This window comes from Mobula birostris, chromosome 3 (genome assembly GCF_030028105.1).
Source record: "Mobula birostris isolate sMobBir1 chromosome 3, sMobBir1.hap1, whole genome shotgun sequence".
NCBI classification, from domain to species: domain Eukaryota; kingdom Metazoa; phylum Chordata; class Chondrichthyes; order Myliobatiformes; family Myliobatidae; genus Mobula; species Mobula birostris.
Window position 1 is genome coordinate 18415874 of NC_092372.1, and position 18464 is coordinate 18434337.

The following is an 18464-nucleotide window of genomic DNA, read 5'->3' on the forward strand; positions in this document are numbered from 1 at the left end:
AGTGTGTCGAATTGCCAGGTAAACGTGTAGTCTTTGGGGTACTGCAAGTCTGTGTCTTTATTGATGCTTTGCTACACACTTGAGTGCTTGGTAGAGGGTGCTGATGTTTTTTTGCTGATGAGGGTGGGAGGGTTTGTTGCTTGTGCGTGGGAGGGGGAGCTGGGGGGGGGGGCTTTGGAGTTCTAATGGTTAATTGTCATTCATTCTTTGGGCACTCCTCTGTTTTGTGGATGTTTGTGAAGAAAAAGAATTTCAGGATATATAGAGCATACATTTCTCTGATGTTAAAGGTATCTATTGAAACCTATTGAAAAGAGCAAGGATGATGTCAGAGCAGCAAAGGCTGAAATTTCTGAAAGCACAGGGAATATACATCCCAAAGAGGGAGAAATATTCTAAAGGAAAGATGACACAACCATGGCTATCAAAGTCACCATAAAGCCAAAGAGCAGACATATAATAGAGCAAAAAATAGTAGAACTTTAGGGGATTGGGAAGCTTTTAAAAGCAACAGAAGGCAACAAAAAAAGTCATTAAGAAGGTAAAAATGGAATATGAAAGTAAGCCAGCTAATATAGAGGGTACCAAAAATTTCTTCAGTTACGTAAAGTGTAAAAGAGAGGCGAGAGTGGATATCAGATTGCTGGAAAATGATGCTGCAGAGGTAGCAATGGAGGACAAGGAAATGGTGGAGGAACTGAGTAAGTATTTTGCATCATTCTTCACTGTGGAAGACGCTAGCAGTATGGTGGAAGTTCCATGTATCAGGGGTCATGAAGTGTGTGAAGTTACTATAACGAGAGAAAGTATTCTTGGGAAACTGAAAGGTCTGAAGTTTGATAAGTCACCTGGACCAGATAGTGTACACCCCAGAGTTCTGAAAGAGGTGGCTGAAGAGATTGTGGAGGCATTAGTAATGATTCTTCTAGAATCACTACATTCTGGAATGGTTCCAGAAGGCTGGAAATTTGCAAATATCATTCCACTCTTCAAGAAGGGAGAGAGGCAGAAGAAAGGAAACTACTGGCCAGGTAGTCTGACCTCAGTGGTTGGGAAGATGTTGAAGTTGATTATTAAGGATGAGGTCTCAGGGTACTTGAAGGCATATCATAAAATAGGCTGTTGTCAGTATGGTCTCCTCAAGGGAAAATATTGCCTCACAAATCTGCTGGAATTCTTTGAAGAAATAACAAACAGGAAAGATGATAAGGCCAGAAGACCATAAGACATAGGAGCAGACTTAGGCCATTCAGCCCATCAAGTAGCTCTGCTATTTCATCATAGCTGAAATCTGGATCCCATGCAACCCCATACACTTGACCTCTCACCATATCCCTTGATGCCCAACCAATCAGGAAAACTATCGACTTCTGTTTTGAACATAACCATGGACTTGGCCTCCACTGCAGTCTGTGGCACAGCGTTCCATAGATTCACTACTCTTTGGCTAAGAAATATTCTAAAAGCTCACCCTTCAATTTTGAGGCTGTGCCTCAAGTTCTGGATATCCCCACCAGAGGAAACATCCTCTCCACATCCACCTTATCTAGTCCTTTCAACATTTGGTAGGTTTCAATGAGATCCTCAAGCATTCTTCTACATTCTAGTGAGTACAGACCTAAAGCTGCCAAACGCTCCTCATATATTAACCTCTTCATTCCTGGAATCATCTTGTGAACCTCCTCTGGACTCTCTCCAATGGCAATACATCCTTTCTGAGAAAAAGGGCCCAAAACTGTTGGTAATACTCTAAGTGCAACCTAACTAGTATCTTATAAAGCTTCAGCATTTTCTCCTTGTTTTTATATTCTATTCCCTCGAAACAAATGCCAATATTGCATTTGCTTTCTTTACCAAAGACTCAACCTGTAAATTAACCTTCTGGGAATCTTGCATGAGGATTCCTAAGTCCCTTTGCACCTCTAATTTTTCAATTTCCTCTTCGTTTGGAATATAGTCTGCACTATTCTTCCTTTTACCAAAATACATCATCATACATTTCCCAACACTCTATTCCATCTGCTACTTTCTTGCCCATTCTTCCGGTTTGTCAAAGTCCTGCTGCAATCACATTGCTTCCTCAGCAGTGCCTACCCCTCCACCTGTCTTTGCATCATCCACAAATTTTGTCACAAAGCCACCAACAATCATACTTCTTCTCTATTCTGTTGTTGGGTCTGAACAACAACTGGACCTCTTGACCATGTCTGTATGCTTTTGTACATTGAGCTGCTGCCACATAAATGGCAGATTAGATATTTGGATTAAGGAGAAGATGTACAGGTGTACCTAATAAAGTGGACAGTGACTGTAGGTCAGTAATAATAAACCTGATTCTGATATATATTTTTTTTCTAAAATTTTATTGTATTTCTTTATATCATCAACTTACCTGCTATAGGTGCACTAAATCTTCCCGTCATGACATCAAAATAGCTGCCAACATTCGTCTCCACACTGCTGAAGATGATACCACTGTTTTGGTTTGTGAAATGGGTTGCCATGGAAGCCATAAAAGCAACCTATGGAAACATAAAATAATTAATTAAAGTGAGAACAGTATATTAAATAAAATTACACTGTTTTTAAAGCCATTAAGATTGCTAAGGCTGAGGGTTGTCAGTTACTCTCGTTTGTTTGTGCCATGTTGTATGACATGAGAGATCACGGTCTTTCCATGATCATGATTGTTGTTGGCAAATTATTCTGCAGAAGTGGTTTCCCATTGCCTTCTTCTGGGCCGAGTCTTTACAAGACGGGTGACCCCAGCCATTATCACTACTCTTCAGAGACTGTCTGCCTGGCATCAGTGGTCGCATAATCAGGACTGGTAATATGTATTTGCTGCTCATACGACCACGCGACCTGCTCCCATGGCTTTGTGTGACCTACATCAAAAGTGATAAGCAGCTGCTACGTCTTACCCAAGGGTGACCTATGGGCTACTGGAGGGAAGGAGTGCCTTACACCTCCTTTCTCCACCCAGTTACTTGCATCCCGGTGGTAATGAACATCTACAGCTCTGTGTGCAAGAACATTGAAATTCTACTCATATATCAATAAAATTGTAAAATATTGTAAATGTCAGAATAAAAATAGAAAATGCTGGAGAAACTCACCAGGTTGTATAGCTTGTATGAGTAGGAAAAAAGGTTACTGTTTCAATTCAATGATTTTTCATTCAAGCTGGGACTACTTAGAGACAAATAAGTTTTAAGATGTAGAGAAAAGGGGAAGGGATGAACAAAGGTAAGTGTGTCTTATGAGGTCAATCTCAAAGCCGCAGGAGAAGAAGCCAAAGGCAAACAGTTCAGAGTGTCAAATAGTAAATGTGGCTATGTAACAACTTCATGCAGAAGGCATGTATTTCGACTGAATGCACATTGGCATAAAAATATATATTGCAAATTGCAGATGATACCAACATTTGGGACGTAATGGACAGGGAAGATGGCTATGAAAGTTTACAGTGGAATCAAGACTAGCTGGAAAAATGGGCTGAAAAATGGCCAGCAGACAACTTGAAGCAGACAAGCGTGAGACGTTGTCCTTTGGGAGGACAAACCAGGTAGGACTTACACAGAGAGCCATTGGCCACTGAGTTCAAAGTTCAAAGTTCAAAGTAAATTTAAGTACATATAGGTTACCATATACTATGTTAAGGATTCATTTCTTTGCTGACATTCATAGTAGAACATAGAACATAGAAATCTACAGCACGTTACAGGCCCTTCGGCCCACAATGTTGTGCCGACCATGTAACCTACTCTAGAAACTGCCTAGAATTCCCCTAGTGCATAGCCCTCTATTTTCTAAGCTCTATGTACTTATCTAAGAGGCTCTTGAAAGACGCTATTGTATCCGCTTCCACCACTGCTGCTAGCAGTGCATTCCACACACCCGCCGCTCTCTGTGTAAAAAACTTACCCCTGACATACCCTCAATACCTATTTCCAAGCACCTTAAAACTATGCCCCCACGTGTTAGCTATTTCAGCCCTGGGAAAAAGCCTCTGGCTATCCACACAACCAACCAGTCTTATATAGCTGTAATATTACCTCACGGCTCTTGAACTCAGTCCCATGGTTGGTGAAGGCCAACACACCATACGCCAGTGTTAACAACACTGTCAACCTGCACAGCAGCTTTGAGTGTCCTATGGACATGGAACCCAAGGTCTCTCTGATCATCCACACTGCCGAGAGTCTTACCATTAATATTATATTCTGTCTTCAAATTTGACCTACCAAAATGAAGCACCTCACACTTTTCTATGTTAAACTCCATCTGCCACTTCTCAACCCAGTTCTGCATCCTATTGATGTCCCGCTGTAACCTCTGACAACCCTCCAGACTATCCACAACACCCCCAACCTTTGTGTCATCAGCAAACTTACTAACCCATTCTTCTACTTTCTCATCCAGGTTATTTATAAAAATCACAAAGAGGAGGGATCCCAGAACAGATCCCTACAGAACACCACTGGTCACTAACTGCCATGTAGAATACGAACAATCTACAATCACCCTTTGCTATCTATGGGCAAGCCAATTCTGGTTCCACAAAGCAAGGTCTCCTTGGATCCCATGCCTCCTTACTAGTAAATAGAAAGAAACACAATAGAATCAATGAAAAACCTCACAGAACAGAGTCGGGCAAATAACCAATATACAAAAGACAACAAACTGCAAATACAAAGAGAAATGGAAATAAATAATAATAAATAAATAAGCAACAAATATTGAGTTCATGAGTTGTAGAGTCCTTAAAATAAGTGTGCAGTAGAATGCAGGGATCTGGGAAGACATATACATAATTCCTTGAAAGTGGCATCAGAGGTAGATAGGGTCATAAAGAGAGCTTTGGACACATAGACCTTCATAAGTCAATGTATTGAGTACAGGAGTTGGTTGTTATGTTGAAGTCTTATTGGAGCTGCTGCTCGATGCACTTTGGCTTGTTGGGCAGTGATAGACAGGAGCTACAGGGAGGTAATCACCCCAAGGCTACAGGAAGAAATAGATGGGGACTGTCAGGAGAGGGAAGGGGGAATGTCAGATAGTGGAGAGCACCCCTGTGGCAATCCCCCTCAGCTATAGGTACTCCATTTTGAGCACTGGTGGGAACAACCTACTTGGGGGAAGCAACAGCGGCCAAACCTCTGGCACTGAGTCTGGCCCTGTGGCTCAGAATGGTAAAGAACTGAAGAGAATGATAGTAGCAGGGCACTCAATAGTCAGGGGGACAGATAGGCAATTCTATGCTTGCAAAAAGGAAACACGGATGGTAGTTTGCCTCCCAGATGCAGGGTCCAAGATGTTTTCGGACGCATCAGCAACATCCTAAAAAAGGAGGGTGAGCAGCCAGATACATATTGGTACCAACAACATCGCAGGAAAAAGAAAGGAGGTCCAGAAAATAGAATACAGGGAGTTCAGAAGGAAGCCGAGAAGGATGACCTCAAGGGTAGTAATCTTGGGATTGCTGCCTGCGTCACTCGACAGTGAGGATAGGAATAGATTGAAGTGGCAGATAAATGCGTGGCTGAAGAATTGGAGCAGGGGACAGGGTCTCAGATTTCCAGATAAATGGGACCTCTTCTGGGGCAGGTGAAGAACACAGGACTGAAGGTACTGTATTTAAATGTGTGTAGCACTCAGAATAAGGTGGACAAACTCGTTGCGCAGTTAGAGATTGGTCAGTATGACATTGTGGGCATCGCTGAGTCATGGCTGAAAGAAGGCCTTAGTTGGGAGCTTAACATCAAATGATATACTTTGAATTGAAAGGAAAATCTTTGTGGGTGGAGTAAGAAATATCAAGAGTAAAAAAAGCATTAGGGGAATCATATATAGGCCTCCAAATAGTAGCCAAGATATGGGGTTGAGATTGCAAAGGGAGCCGGAAAAGGCATGTAATAAGGATAATGACACAATTGTTATAGGGGACTTCAATATGCAAGGGAATCGGGAAAATCAGGTTGGTGTTGGATCGTAAGAGAGGGTAGTTGTTGAATGCATATGAGGTTAGGTTTTTAGAACAGCTTTGGCTTGAGCCTATTCAGGAAAGGGCTATCTTATATTGGATATTGTGTAATAACCCAGATCTTATGAGGGAGCTTAACATAAAGGAACTCTTAGGAGACAGTGATCAAAATATGATTGAATTCATACTGCAATTTGAAAGACAGAAGCATAAGTCATGTTTATCAGTATTACAATGGAAGCAAGGGAATTACAGTGTCATGAGAGAGGAGCTTGCCCAGATGGATTTGAGGGGCGTACTGGTGGGGCTGATGGCGGAATAGAGATGGCTGAAGTTTCTGGCACAGGATAGATAGGTCCCACAGAGGAAGAGGTTTTTAAGTGGCAGGGGTAGGCAACCGTGACTGACAAAGGAAATTAAGAACTGTATAAAAGCCAAGGAAAGGGCATATAAGGTAGCAAAAGTGAGTGGGAAATTGGATGATTGGGAAGCTTTTAAAATACAACAAAAGACAACTAAAAAAGCTATAAGAAGGGAAAGGAGGAAATATGAGAGCAGACTAGCCAATAATATAAAGCAAAATACCAGAGGTTTTTTCAGTTATATAAACAGTAAAAGCGAAGTGAAAATTGATATTGAACCACTGGAAAATGATGCTGGTGAGGTAGCATGGGGGACAAAGAAATGTCAGATGAACTTAATGGACACTTTGCATCTGTCTTCGCATGAAAGACACAAGCAGTGTGCCAGTGGTCCATCAGTGTCAGGGAGCAGGAGTGAGTGCCATTGCTATTACAAAGGAAAATGTGCTGGGCAAACTCCAAAGGTCTTAAGGTGGATAAGTCACCTGGACCAGATCGACTACATCCCAGAGTCCTGAGAGAGGTTGCTGAAGAGATAACACATGCATTGGTCATGCTCTTTCAGGACTCACTTGATTCTGGCATGGTCCCGGAGGGCTGGAAGTTTACAAATGTCAGACATTATTTAAGAAGGGAGGAGGACAAAAAAGAGTAAATTATACACCAGTTAGCCTAACCTCAGAGGCTGGGAAAGTGTTGGAGTCTATAATTAAGAATGAGGTTTCAGGGTACATGAAGACTAATGATAAGGTAAATCAAAGTCAGCATGATTTCTGTAAAGGAAAAACTTGCCTGACAAATCTGTTAGAATTCGTTGAGGAATTAACAAGCAGGGTGGACATAGGAGAGGCAATGGGTGCCATTTACTTGGATTTTCAGAAGGCATTTGATAAGGTGCCTCACATGAGGCTGCTTAACAAGATAAAATCCTATGGTGTTATAGGAAAGATACTGGCATGGATAGCAGACTGGCTGACAGGCAGGAGGCAACAAATGAGATTAGAAGGGGCCTTTTCTGATTGGCTGCCAGCAACTAGTGGTCTACCTCAGGGGACAGTATTGGGACCATTACTTTTCACATTGTTTGACAATTATCTAGATAATAGAATTGATGGCCTTGTGGCAAAGTTTGCAGATGATACAAAGATAGGAGGAGGGGTAGGTAGTGCTGAGGAAGCAATGCAATTGCAGCAGAACTTAGACAAATTGGAAGAATGGGCAAAAAAGTGGCAGATGGAATACAATGTTGGGAAATGTCAGATAATACATTTTGGTAAAAGGAACAACAGGCAGACTATTATCTAAATGAGGAGAAAGTTCAAACATCAGAGATGCAGGGGGACTTGTGAGTCCTTGTGCAAGACTTCCAGAAGGTTAATTCACATATTGAGTCTGTGGTGAAGAAGGCAAATGCAATGTTGGCATTTATTTCGAGGGGATAATGCTGAGCCTTTATAAGATACTAGTCAGGCTGCACTTGGAGTATTGGCAACAGCTTTGGGCCCCCCATCTCAGAAAGGATGTGTTGTCATTGGAGAGAGTCCAGAGGAGGTTCACGAGATGATTCCGGGAATGAAGGAGTTAACATATGAGGAGCATTTGGCAGCTTTGGGCTTGAACTCACGGAAATTTAGAAAAATGCCTGGGGATCTTATTGAATCCTACTGAATGTTGAAAGGACTAGATAAGGTGGATGTTGGGAGGATGTTTCCAATGGAGGGTGTATCCAGAACTAGAAGGCACAACCTCAAAACTGAGTGGCGACCTTTTAGAACAGAGGTAGGGAGGGATTTTTTTAGCCAGAAAGTAGTAAATCTGTGGAATGCTCTGCCACAGATTGTGGTGGAGGCTAAGGCCGTGCGTATACTTAAGGCGGAAGTTGATCATTTCCTGATTGGTCAGGGCATCAAAGGATATGGCGAGAAGGCGTGAGTGTGGGGCTGAGTGGATCAGTCATGGTGCAGCAAACTGAATGGCCTAATTCTGCTCCTGTGTCTTATGGTCTTATAGACATTGGTGAGGCCTAATTTGGAGTATTGTGTGCAGTTCCGGTCACCTATCCACGGGAAAGAAGTCAATAAAATTGAAAAAGTGCAGAGGAAATTCACAACGATGTTGCCAGGACTTGAGGGCCTGAGCTACAGGAAAGGTTGAATAGGTTAGAACTTAATTCCCTAGAGCACAGGAGAATTAGGCGAGATATGACAGAGATATATAAGATTATGAGGGGTATTGATAGGGTAAATGCAAGCAATCTTTTTCCATTGAGATTCGGTGAGACTAAAACTAGAGGTCATGAACTAAGGGTGAGAGGGAAAATGTTTAAGGGGAACATGTGGGGAACGTCTTCACTCAGAGAATGGTGGGCATGTGAAATGAGCTGTTAGTGCAAGTGATGGATGCAGGGTCGATCTCAACGTTTAAGAGAAATTCGTATGGGTACATAGATGGGAAGGGTATGGAGGGCTATTGTCTGGGTGCAGATTAAGAGTTCAGCATGGACTAGAAAGGTCAACGGCCCTCTTCCTGTGCTGTACTGTTCTATGATTCTATGACTATGAAAAGAAGGATCGCCTGTACAATACCTTGTAAAAGGTTTCAGCTCCCAAACCTTCATTCACATAAATGACTATTATTACCAGGGGTTTGAGCAATTTAACTGAGAACTTTTATTTGTGAACCAGATGCTCCTTTTCTGATAGTAGAGCCCTTTAAAGCTGTTCATGGACTGATTTATTTTGCATATGTTTTACACAATGCATTGTAAAACAGTTTGTTGTTGCAAACACACTATTAATATTCTTACCTTGAGTTCGGAAGGAATTCCAGCTTGTCCCTTCTCTCCTTTAATTCCTTGAATTCCTCGCTCTCCTCGGGGTCCCATGTCACCTTTGTTTCCTTGGTCTCCTTTTGTTCCTTCTCGTCCTGGGAGACCATTATTTCCATTGTTTCCATGGTTTCCTATTAATTCAGGAAATTGTGCTCCAGTAATCATTGTTTTACTTATTCGTGAATTTGTAGAATAGTAATGAAAAATGACACTGGTGTAAGTGTCCCACAAGGATTGAAATACTAAACTATGTATGATTTCATTGATAATCACCCGTTGTGGAATGAACCACAAGAACCAAGAAAGGTTCATCAATATGAGTTTGTGCGTGGAAAACCACGCCTCATGAATTTGATTGACTCTTTTGAAGAGGTGACCAAGAGGATTGACGAAAGCAAGGCAGTAGACATAGTCCACACGACATTAGCAAGGCCTCTGACAATGTCCCACGCAACGGGCTGGTCTGGTGGGTGAGATCACATGGGATCCAGGGTGAACAAGCCAACTGGATACAAGGTTACTTGGTGGTTGGTGTCAGAAGTTAGGGGGAGAAGCCAGAAGCGTGGGTTTGCAAGGGATAATGATTGAATAGTGGAGAATATTTAATGAGCCAGCTAGCCAAATTCGGTCCCAAATTCAGTTCCAGTCTTACGAAATGGTTCCCTAGTACGATAGCATGGATTCTTGACCTCACAGTCTACCTTGTTGTGACCTTGTAACTTATTGTCCATGTGCACTATACTTTCTCTACACTGTACCACTCTATTCCACACTCAATTATTGTTTTACCTCGTATACTTCAATGCACTGTTGTAATGAATTGATCTGCTTGGAGGTTATGCCAGACAAGTTTTTCACTGTAACTCACTATGTGTGATAGATTTAATATAGTGAAGAAAATAGCATGTTCCCAGAGGATTTGAACTCCTGTGTAAAAAAAGTGCCCTCATCATCATCATCATTATGTGTTGTGTCGTCTGACGTGGGTGATCATGGTCGTCCATTTGTCTTTAATCTGATCGTTGCTTGTGGAGAAGGCCCTCCTCACACAGCTGTTCTTACTCTTTTCACTTGCCATGACCATGACTGTCTTGACAAATTTTTCTACAGAAGCGGTTTGCCATTGCCTTCTTCTGGGGCAGTGACTTTACAAGATGGGTGTCCCCAGCCATTATCAATACTCTTCAGAGTTTGTCTGCCTGCCATCAGTGGTCGCATAACCAGGACTTGCGACATGCACCAGCTCCCATGGCTTCACGTGACTCTGACCGGGTTTGGGGGGGTGGGGGGGCACTACGCAGGTAAGGCACCTTGCCTAAGGATGACCTGTGACCTACAGGCTAACAAAAGGAAGGAGCACCTTACACCTCCTTTGGTAAAGACATATCTCCACCCCACCACCCAAAAAATGTGCCTTACCATCCTTGCATGAACATTGACTTCTCTAACTTCCGCTAATGCCCCACCTCCCCCTCGTACCCCATCCTTTATTTATTTATATACACATGTTCTTTCTCTCTCTCTCCTTTTTCTCCCTCTGTCCCTCTGACTATACCCCTTGCCCATCCTCTGGGTTTTTCCCCGCCTCCCCCTTTTCCTTCTCCCTGGGCCTCCTGTCCCATGATCCTCTCATATCCCTTTTGCCAATCAACTGTCCAGCTCTTGGCTCCATCCCTCCCCCTCCTGTCTTCTCCTATCATTTTGGATCTCCCCCTCCCCCTCCCACTTTCAAATCTCTTACTAGCTCTTCCTTCAGTTAGTCCTGATGAAGGGTCTCGGCCCGAAACGTCGACTGTACCTCTTCCTAGAGATGCTACCTGGCCTGATGCATTCACCAGCGACTTTTATGTGTGTTCCTTACCATCCTTATATTGGCTCTAGATTTTATCTTTTATTTAGAGATGCAGCACAGCAAGAAGCCCTTCGACCCAAGGAGTCCACACCTCCTAATTACATCCAGGTGACCAAATAACCTTGTAATCTGTACGTCTTTAAAACATAGGGTTGGTTGGAGCACTCGGAGGACACCAACCTGGTCATGGGGAGAACATACAAACTCCTTATAAACAACGGCCGGTATTGTACCTGAGTCACTATAATGATGCTATGTTAACATCTATGCTACCGTGTCTCTCCAATGAGACCATATCTGAAGTATCATGTACAATTTCGATCACCTTCACAAAAAAGTAACTTGATTACATTAGAAGTGCAGAAAGCATTATTTTTCAAAATAAAAACACAAACTCAGATGTTGGAATTCTGAAGCTAAAACAGAAACGGCTGGGGGGAAAAAAATTCAGCAAGTTGACCAGAATCAAAGAAAAGAGAACCACTTATTATCTTTGGTGAGTGTCCCCACCTTCGACAGTTGACTGTTACACTTTTTACAGATAATGACTGATCTGCTGAATTTTCCCATAATTTTAAGTTTGTATTTCTTTTCCTCATGCCCTGCACATTATTTTCCATCAAGTTCAAAATTGAAAGTGTTTGTCGAAATCCTTTTTGAGCGGTCCATGTTTTACAGATCATACTACAAAATGCTGGAATCTGTAATTACAGAATTCTTAATAGGAAACCTGCAAAGTCATTTTTTTGATATGTAATCTTTAAAATTCCTTTGAAAATGTGCCTTGGGCTTCCTGCTCTGATTCTGTCAGAGGCTTCAAAGCCTTCCTGTTCAGATTTAGATTCAGATTTATTTATCACGTGTACGTTAACATAAAGTGAAATACATCGTTTGCATTAATGACCAACACACCTCATGTAGTACCGAGGAAAACCCACGAGTGTTGCCAACGTAGCACGTGCACAGTGCTCGGCAGAACAACACAGACCACAACAAAACAGAATGTAACAAACAATAAAACAACAGTAGCAAAACAAGTGCCTTTCCTCCCTCCCTCCCTCCCATTCACACAGATAGTACTCCAACTCAACAACACTGTCATTTTCTCGAAAGCATCTGTGTCTGGGTTATTACAAATAAATGGGATGCTGCAAATGGCTCTTCCTACATTATTACTTTAGTTTACTCATTACAAAATGCATAAATTGCTGGCACTTTCAGTTTTATTGTCCATCCCTAACAGATCCATGAGAAAAATAGTTTTCCAGGCCATACTATAGGTCAATTATGAGTAAGTCTAGGATCACACTTGGGCCAGACCAAAAGAAGTTAGCCAATATCCTTCTGAGATCTCAAGTCACACTTTGTGCTGTCTCTGCAGAAGCTCCCGACCCAGCCCTGGTTTTAAAGGGTCTTTTCAATGCTTCCAAATATCTCCGCAGACCAGACATACTTAAAATATTTTGAAGTGTTCATAACAAACTTTTAAAATGATGTATTTATTTAAAATCACACAAAACTGCTGGTGATCAAATCATTTTAAGCTCATTATAAAACAGTAAAGCATTTTTCAATATCTTACGTGCTTATTAATTAAAAGTTGGACACCTTTTTCAGATCAACGGGATCTTGCTTAGACATGCCAGTTGTGTGTGTTAGAAAACCAAAAGGCTCCACTGCTCTGCAAGCTATTAAATACCCTTTGGATTCAATGGTGAGTCCAAGAGAAGAGCACGAGGCCAGATTTACACACATCTCCTGTGTTGCAGTCAACAAGAACGGAAACAAGCAACGGGCTGCAATTGGTTCTTTACAGACAGCTAATTTTTTGCAACAGTCTATTGGTTACTTAGTCATCTTCAGTGAATTATCATTAGAATTTAACCATTTACTCTCCAACCTGAAAAAGTTACTCCTGTTTTTCTCTCTCTGCTGACGCTGCCTGTTGAGCTGAGTATTTTCTGCATATTTCAAGTTTCTAGCCTTCATAGTATTGATTTTGCATCATGATTATCGTTTTGGTTACAGATTTTCTTCAGATGCTTGAACACAATTTCCAAAGTTGGTGACTCAGATTCAGATTCATTTACTTATCACATGTACATCAAAGCATATATGGAGACCAACACAGCCTCAGGATGTATCAGTATCACAATGGAATAAAGTGAATTACAGAGGCATGAGAGAGGAGCTTGCCCAGGTGGATTGGAGGGGGATATTGGCTGGGATGACAGCAGAGCAGAGATGCTGAAGTTTCTGGAAATCGTTCACAAGCGCAGGATAGATTTGCCTCACAGAAGTTCTCAAATGGCAGGGGTAGGCAACCATGGCTGATAAGGGAAGCTAAGAACTGTATAAAAGCCAAGGAAAGGGCATATAAGATAGCAAAAGTGAGTGGAAAGTTGGATGATTGGGAAGCTTTTAAAATCCAAAAAAAAAGGCAACTAAAAAGCTATAAGAAGGGAAAAGATGAAATATGAGGGCAGACTAGCCAATAATATCAAGCAGGATACCAAAAGTTTTTATATAAAGAGTAAAAGGGAGGCGAGAGCTGATATTGGACCACTGGAAAATGATGCCGGTGAGGTAGTACGGGGGACAAAGAAATGTCAAATGATCTTAATGGGTACTTTGCATCTGTCGTCACTGTGGAAGATAATAGCAGTATGCCAGTGCTCCAAGAGTGTCAGGGAGCAAGAGTAAGTGCCATTGCTATTACAAAGGAAAATGTGCTAGGCAAACTCCAAAGATCTTTAGGTGGATAAGTCAGCTGGGCCAGGTGGACTACATCCCAGAGTCCTAAGAGAGGTTGCTGAAGAGATAACAGATGCATTTGTCATGACCTTTCAAGTATCACTAGATTCTGGCATGGTCCCAGAGAACTGGAGGATTTCAGATGTCACTCCACACTTTGAGAAGGGAGGACGGCAAAAGAAAGGAAATTAATGGCCAATTAGCCTAACATCAATGTTAGGAAAGAGTTGGAGTCTATTATTAAGGATGAGGTTTTGAGGTACTTCGAAACTAATGATAAAATAGGTCACATCAGCTTGGTTTCTGTAAAGGGAAATCTTGCCTTTGAGGAAATACCAAGCAGGGTGGACAAAGGAGAGGCAGTGGTTGCCATTTACTTGGATTTTCAGGAGGTATTTGATAAGGTGCCACACATGAGGCTGCTTAACAAGATAAAATCCTATGGCGTTACAGGAAAGATACTGGCATGGATAGCAGAATAGTTGACAGGCAGGAGGCAGCAAGTGGGAATAAAAGGGGCCTTTTCTGATTGGCTGCCAGTGAGTAGTGGTGTTCCTTGGGGGTTAGTATTGGGACCACTACTTTTCTCATTGTTTGTCAATGATTTAGATAATAAAATTGATAGCCTTGTGTCAAAGTTTGTGGGTGATACGATGATAGGTGCAGGGGTAGGTATTGCTGATGAAGCAATGCAATTGTAGCAGGACTTAGGCAAATTGGAAGAATGGGCAAAAAAGTGGCAGATGGAAAAGAGTGTTGGGAAATGTATGATAATGCATTTTGGTAAAGGAACAATGGAGTGGACTATTATAATGGGGAGAAGTTTCAAACATCAGAGGTGCAGAGGGACTTAGGCGTCCTCGTACAAGACTCACAAAAGGTTAATCTACAGGTTGAGACTGTGGTAAAGAAGGCAAATGCAATGTTGGCATTTATTTCAAGTGGAATAGAATATAACAGCAAAGAGATAATGTTGAGCCTTTATATGACACTAGTCAGGCTGCACTTGGAGTATTGTCAACAGTTTTGGGCACCATATCTCAGAAAGGATGTGTTGTCATTGGAGAGAGTCCAGAGGAGGTTCACGAGGATGATTCCAGGAATGAAGGGGTTAATATATGAGGAGCGTTTGGCAGCTTTGGGCCTGTACTCACTGGAATTTAGAAGAATGCAGGAGGGATCTCATTGAAACCTGCTGAATGTTGAAAGGACTAGGTAGGGTGGGTGTGTGGAGGATGTTTCCTGTGGTGGGGATATCCAGAACTAAAGGGCACAGCCTCAAAATTGAGGGGTAACCTTTTAGAACAGAGGTAAGGAAGAACTTTTTTAGCCAGAGAGTAGTGAATCTGTGGAATGCTCTGCCACAGACTGCAGAGGAGGCCAAGTCCATGGGTATATTTAAGGTGGAAATTAATCATTTCCCGATCAGTCAAGGCATCATAGACTGTGGCGAGAAGGCAGGTGCATGAGATTAAGTGGGATCTGGGATCAGCCATGACGGAATGTCAGCGCAGACTCGCTGGACTGAATGGCCTAATTCTGTTCCTATGTCTTATGGTCCTACATCCCTGCAAGTGTCGCCACACATTCCGTTGCCAACATAGTGTTGTGTGTTTAATATTTCAGTAATATTGTAAATATGTTGTTTGATAAAGCATTCTTTGTAAAAATAATTCTTTACAGTTTACATGCTAAGGTATGTGAACGGCATACATTATCGCGCCACCACATCGTAAGTGAGTGCCTCACTAAACAGAAAAACTGAAGTGAACTGGTGTTATTCCTGGCTCTGTGCTTTCTTTCAGCTGGTTTTATGTTTTGGAGCTACAGAACATAACATGTAGCATGCCACGCTGCACCATGGTAGCATAGTGATTAGCACAACGTTATTCCAGCTCGGGGTGTTCTGGAATTCGGAATTCAATTCCAGCACTGTTCTGTAAGGAGTCCCTATATGTCCTCTCTGTGGAATGCATGGGTTTTCCCCGGGTGCTCTGGTTTTCTCCGACAGCCCAAAGACATACCAGGTAGGTTAATTGGTCATTGTAAATTGACCCATGATTAGGTTTGGGTTAATCGAGTTGTGGGGCTGCTGGGTGGTGTGGCTCAAAGGGCCAGAAGGGCCTACTGTGCACTGTACTGTTGAATAAATGCTCGGCAGAACAACAATGAACAACAACAACAGCAAAACAAGCCCTTTCCTTCTTCACATCCAACCCCCAACCCCAGGACAGGCTGTCTCCAGGCCTCCAGCCTCCACTGAGCATGTGGACGTGCAGACACCAGGCCTCCGACTTCCCCAGTAGACTCGAAGACTCACAGACCCTGAACTTTAACCCTACCCACTGTGGACGTTTTCCCTTCTCCCCTTTCCATCAAGCAGAAAAGATACAAAAACCTGAAATCACATACCATCGGGCTCAAGGGCAGCTCCTACCTGTTTTTATAAGAGTATTAAATGGTTTCCTCGTACGATAAGACAGACTGTTGACCTCACGTTTTACCTCACAATAATATTGCAACTTATTATTATTGTTTTCCTGCACTGCACTTTCTCTGTAGTTGTTGCACTTTATTCTGCACTCTGTTATTGGTTTACCTTGTTCCAGCTCGATGCACTGTGTAACGAATTGATCTGTATAAACAGTATGCAAGTCCAGCTTTTCACTGTATCTCAGTACATGTGACAATAATAAATTAATTCCAATTCTATTTATCCTTGTGCAGTCCAGTATGTAAAATGCAGGAACATTGACTATAAAATTATGAGAACATAAAACATAGAACATTACAGGCCTTTTGGCCCATGGTGTTCTGCTGACTTGTTAACTCACTACAAGATCAACCTAATTCTTCCCTCCTACATAACTTCATTTCTTTATCGCCCAATGTGAAGGGAACATAGAACACCAAACTGTGTATTACTTTGTTTAAGAAAACAGCCCACTCCTATCTGTTTTGATAATCAAAGGTCAGATTACCAGCAATAACAGTTGTCAAATACTTCCAACTTGTATACATTAAGATAAAAGTTAATTCAAGCAGGATAAATTAGTGCTAATTAAAGTAGAAATTCAATTCATGGATGGTGTTGCTGACAGGACAAATGTTTTATGTCCATCCGTGGTTGAGCAAATCTTCTTTCTACATCTACCCGGTCATTTCAGAAGGCATTTACTAAGCCACTTAGCCATTTCATAAGGCAGTTAAAAGTCAGCCACATTTGGTAAGGAAGTGTTAATACAGACAATTCAGAGTGGATAAGAGTGGAAGTTTACATTCTGGAAGAACTTTCATAATCCTACAGGATTTTACATTGTATTTGACAGCTTTGTGGTTACTTTTACCTGTACTAGCTTTTCCTCCCAATTTTGTAAACTAAGTTCAGATCCTCAATTTACCATTGCAAGCTTTGCAAGATTCAATTTCATGTTATGTCTAGACTATTAGCCTAGGTCTATGGATTATCTGTCTAGTCATGTAACTACTAAAATGCAAAAGGTTCAGTCTGCTTTTTTAACAAATGTCAGAAGTTGTGCATGTTTTCAGTAATGTTTGCATTCTGTAAATACATGATACCTGTTATTATTTTTTAAAATATCTGGTTAATTTCAATGCCACTGCTCAGTTTCTTTAAATTGGACAAAAAGACGATAGGCGTGAATATTACCTTGAAAATATTTGTTAAAACAAATTGCATATATCAGACTCTCCATCTTGTCTAAAGAAAGAAATAAAGTATAATTCTTACTTCACAGTGACCTATCTACAAGCTAACAAATGCAATCAAATTCTCAGTTGACACGGTGTAACTTTACTTCCTTTTAAAATTTTTATTCACTTTTAGGTTGTGGGCATTGCTGGCAAGGCCGGTATGTGTTGTCCTTCCTTGAACGCTTGTAAGATTATGAGGCTGCTCCATCTTGTTCAACCGCTACAAGCATTCTTGTAGTAGTTGAACGTTCAGTTTGAATGGTGTCTGCCAATAGGGGTGTTTAAGAACCTGGAGCAAATACGATGGAGCTGTTCAAGAAGCTTTTGGATAGACGTATGAATATGCAGGATCTCAAAGTCAAAGTAGATTTATCAAAGTCAAAGTAAGCTTATTGTCAAAGTATCTATACATCACCATACACTACCTTGAGATCCATTTTCTTGTAGGCATTTACAGGGAATTAAAGAAATACAATAAAATTTATGAAAACTATATACTAAGAAAGACTGACAAAGAAAGCAAAGTGAAAAAGAAGACAAATTGTGCCATAAATAAAAATAAATAAGCAAATAAATAGATAGATAAATAAATAGATCGGTCGGCAGATAAGTAGTGAGAACATGTCTTGTAGAGTCCTCGAAAACAAGTCTGTACATTGTGGAATCAGTTCAGACTTGAGGTGAATTAAGTTATCCATGCCAGCTCAGGCTGTAAGGTAATAACTGTCCCCGAACTTGGTGGTGAGCATACTAAGGCTCCTGTACCTCCTGCTCAAAGATAGTAGGAATAAAACATAGAAACTTAGAAACATAGAAATCTACAGCACATTACAGGCTCTTCGGCCCACAATGTTGTGCCGACCCTGTAAGAGAAGCTGCCTGGGATTTCCCTTCTGCATAGCCCTCTATTTTTTGAACCACCTTTTTTTCTAAACTCCATGTGCCTTCTAAGCTGGATGATGAGGG

The 18464-nt window shown here is 41.5% G+C and overlaps 1 protein-coding gene across 2 annotated transcripts in view; it reads right to left on the minus strand.

Moving 5' to 3' along the window:
• LOC140194912 (complement C1q tumor necrosis factor-related protein 3-like) overlaps window positions 1-18464 on the minus strand; it is a 44573-nt gene that overhangs the window by 19187 nt on the left and 6922 nt on the right. For both annotated transcript variants that reach the window (XM_072252288.1, XM_072252289.1), the window contains exons 3-4: window positions 9155-9309; window positions 2393-2522 (exon numbers count right to left, since the gene is read on the minus strand). In XM_072252288.1, the coding sequence (XP_072108389.1) occupies window positions 2393-2522; window positions 9155-9309 (285 nt within the window). The remainder of the gene's footprint in view (window positions 1-2392; window positions 2523-9154; window positions 9310-18464) is intronic.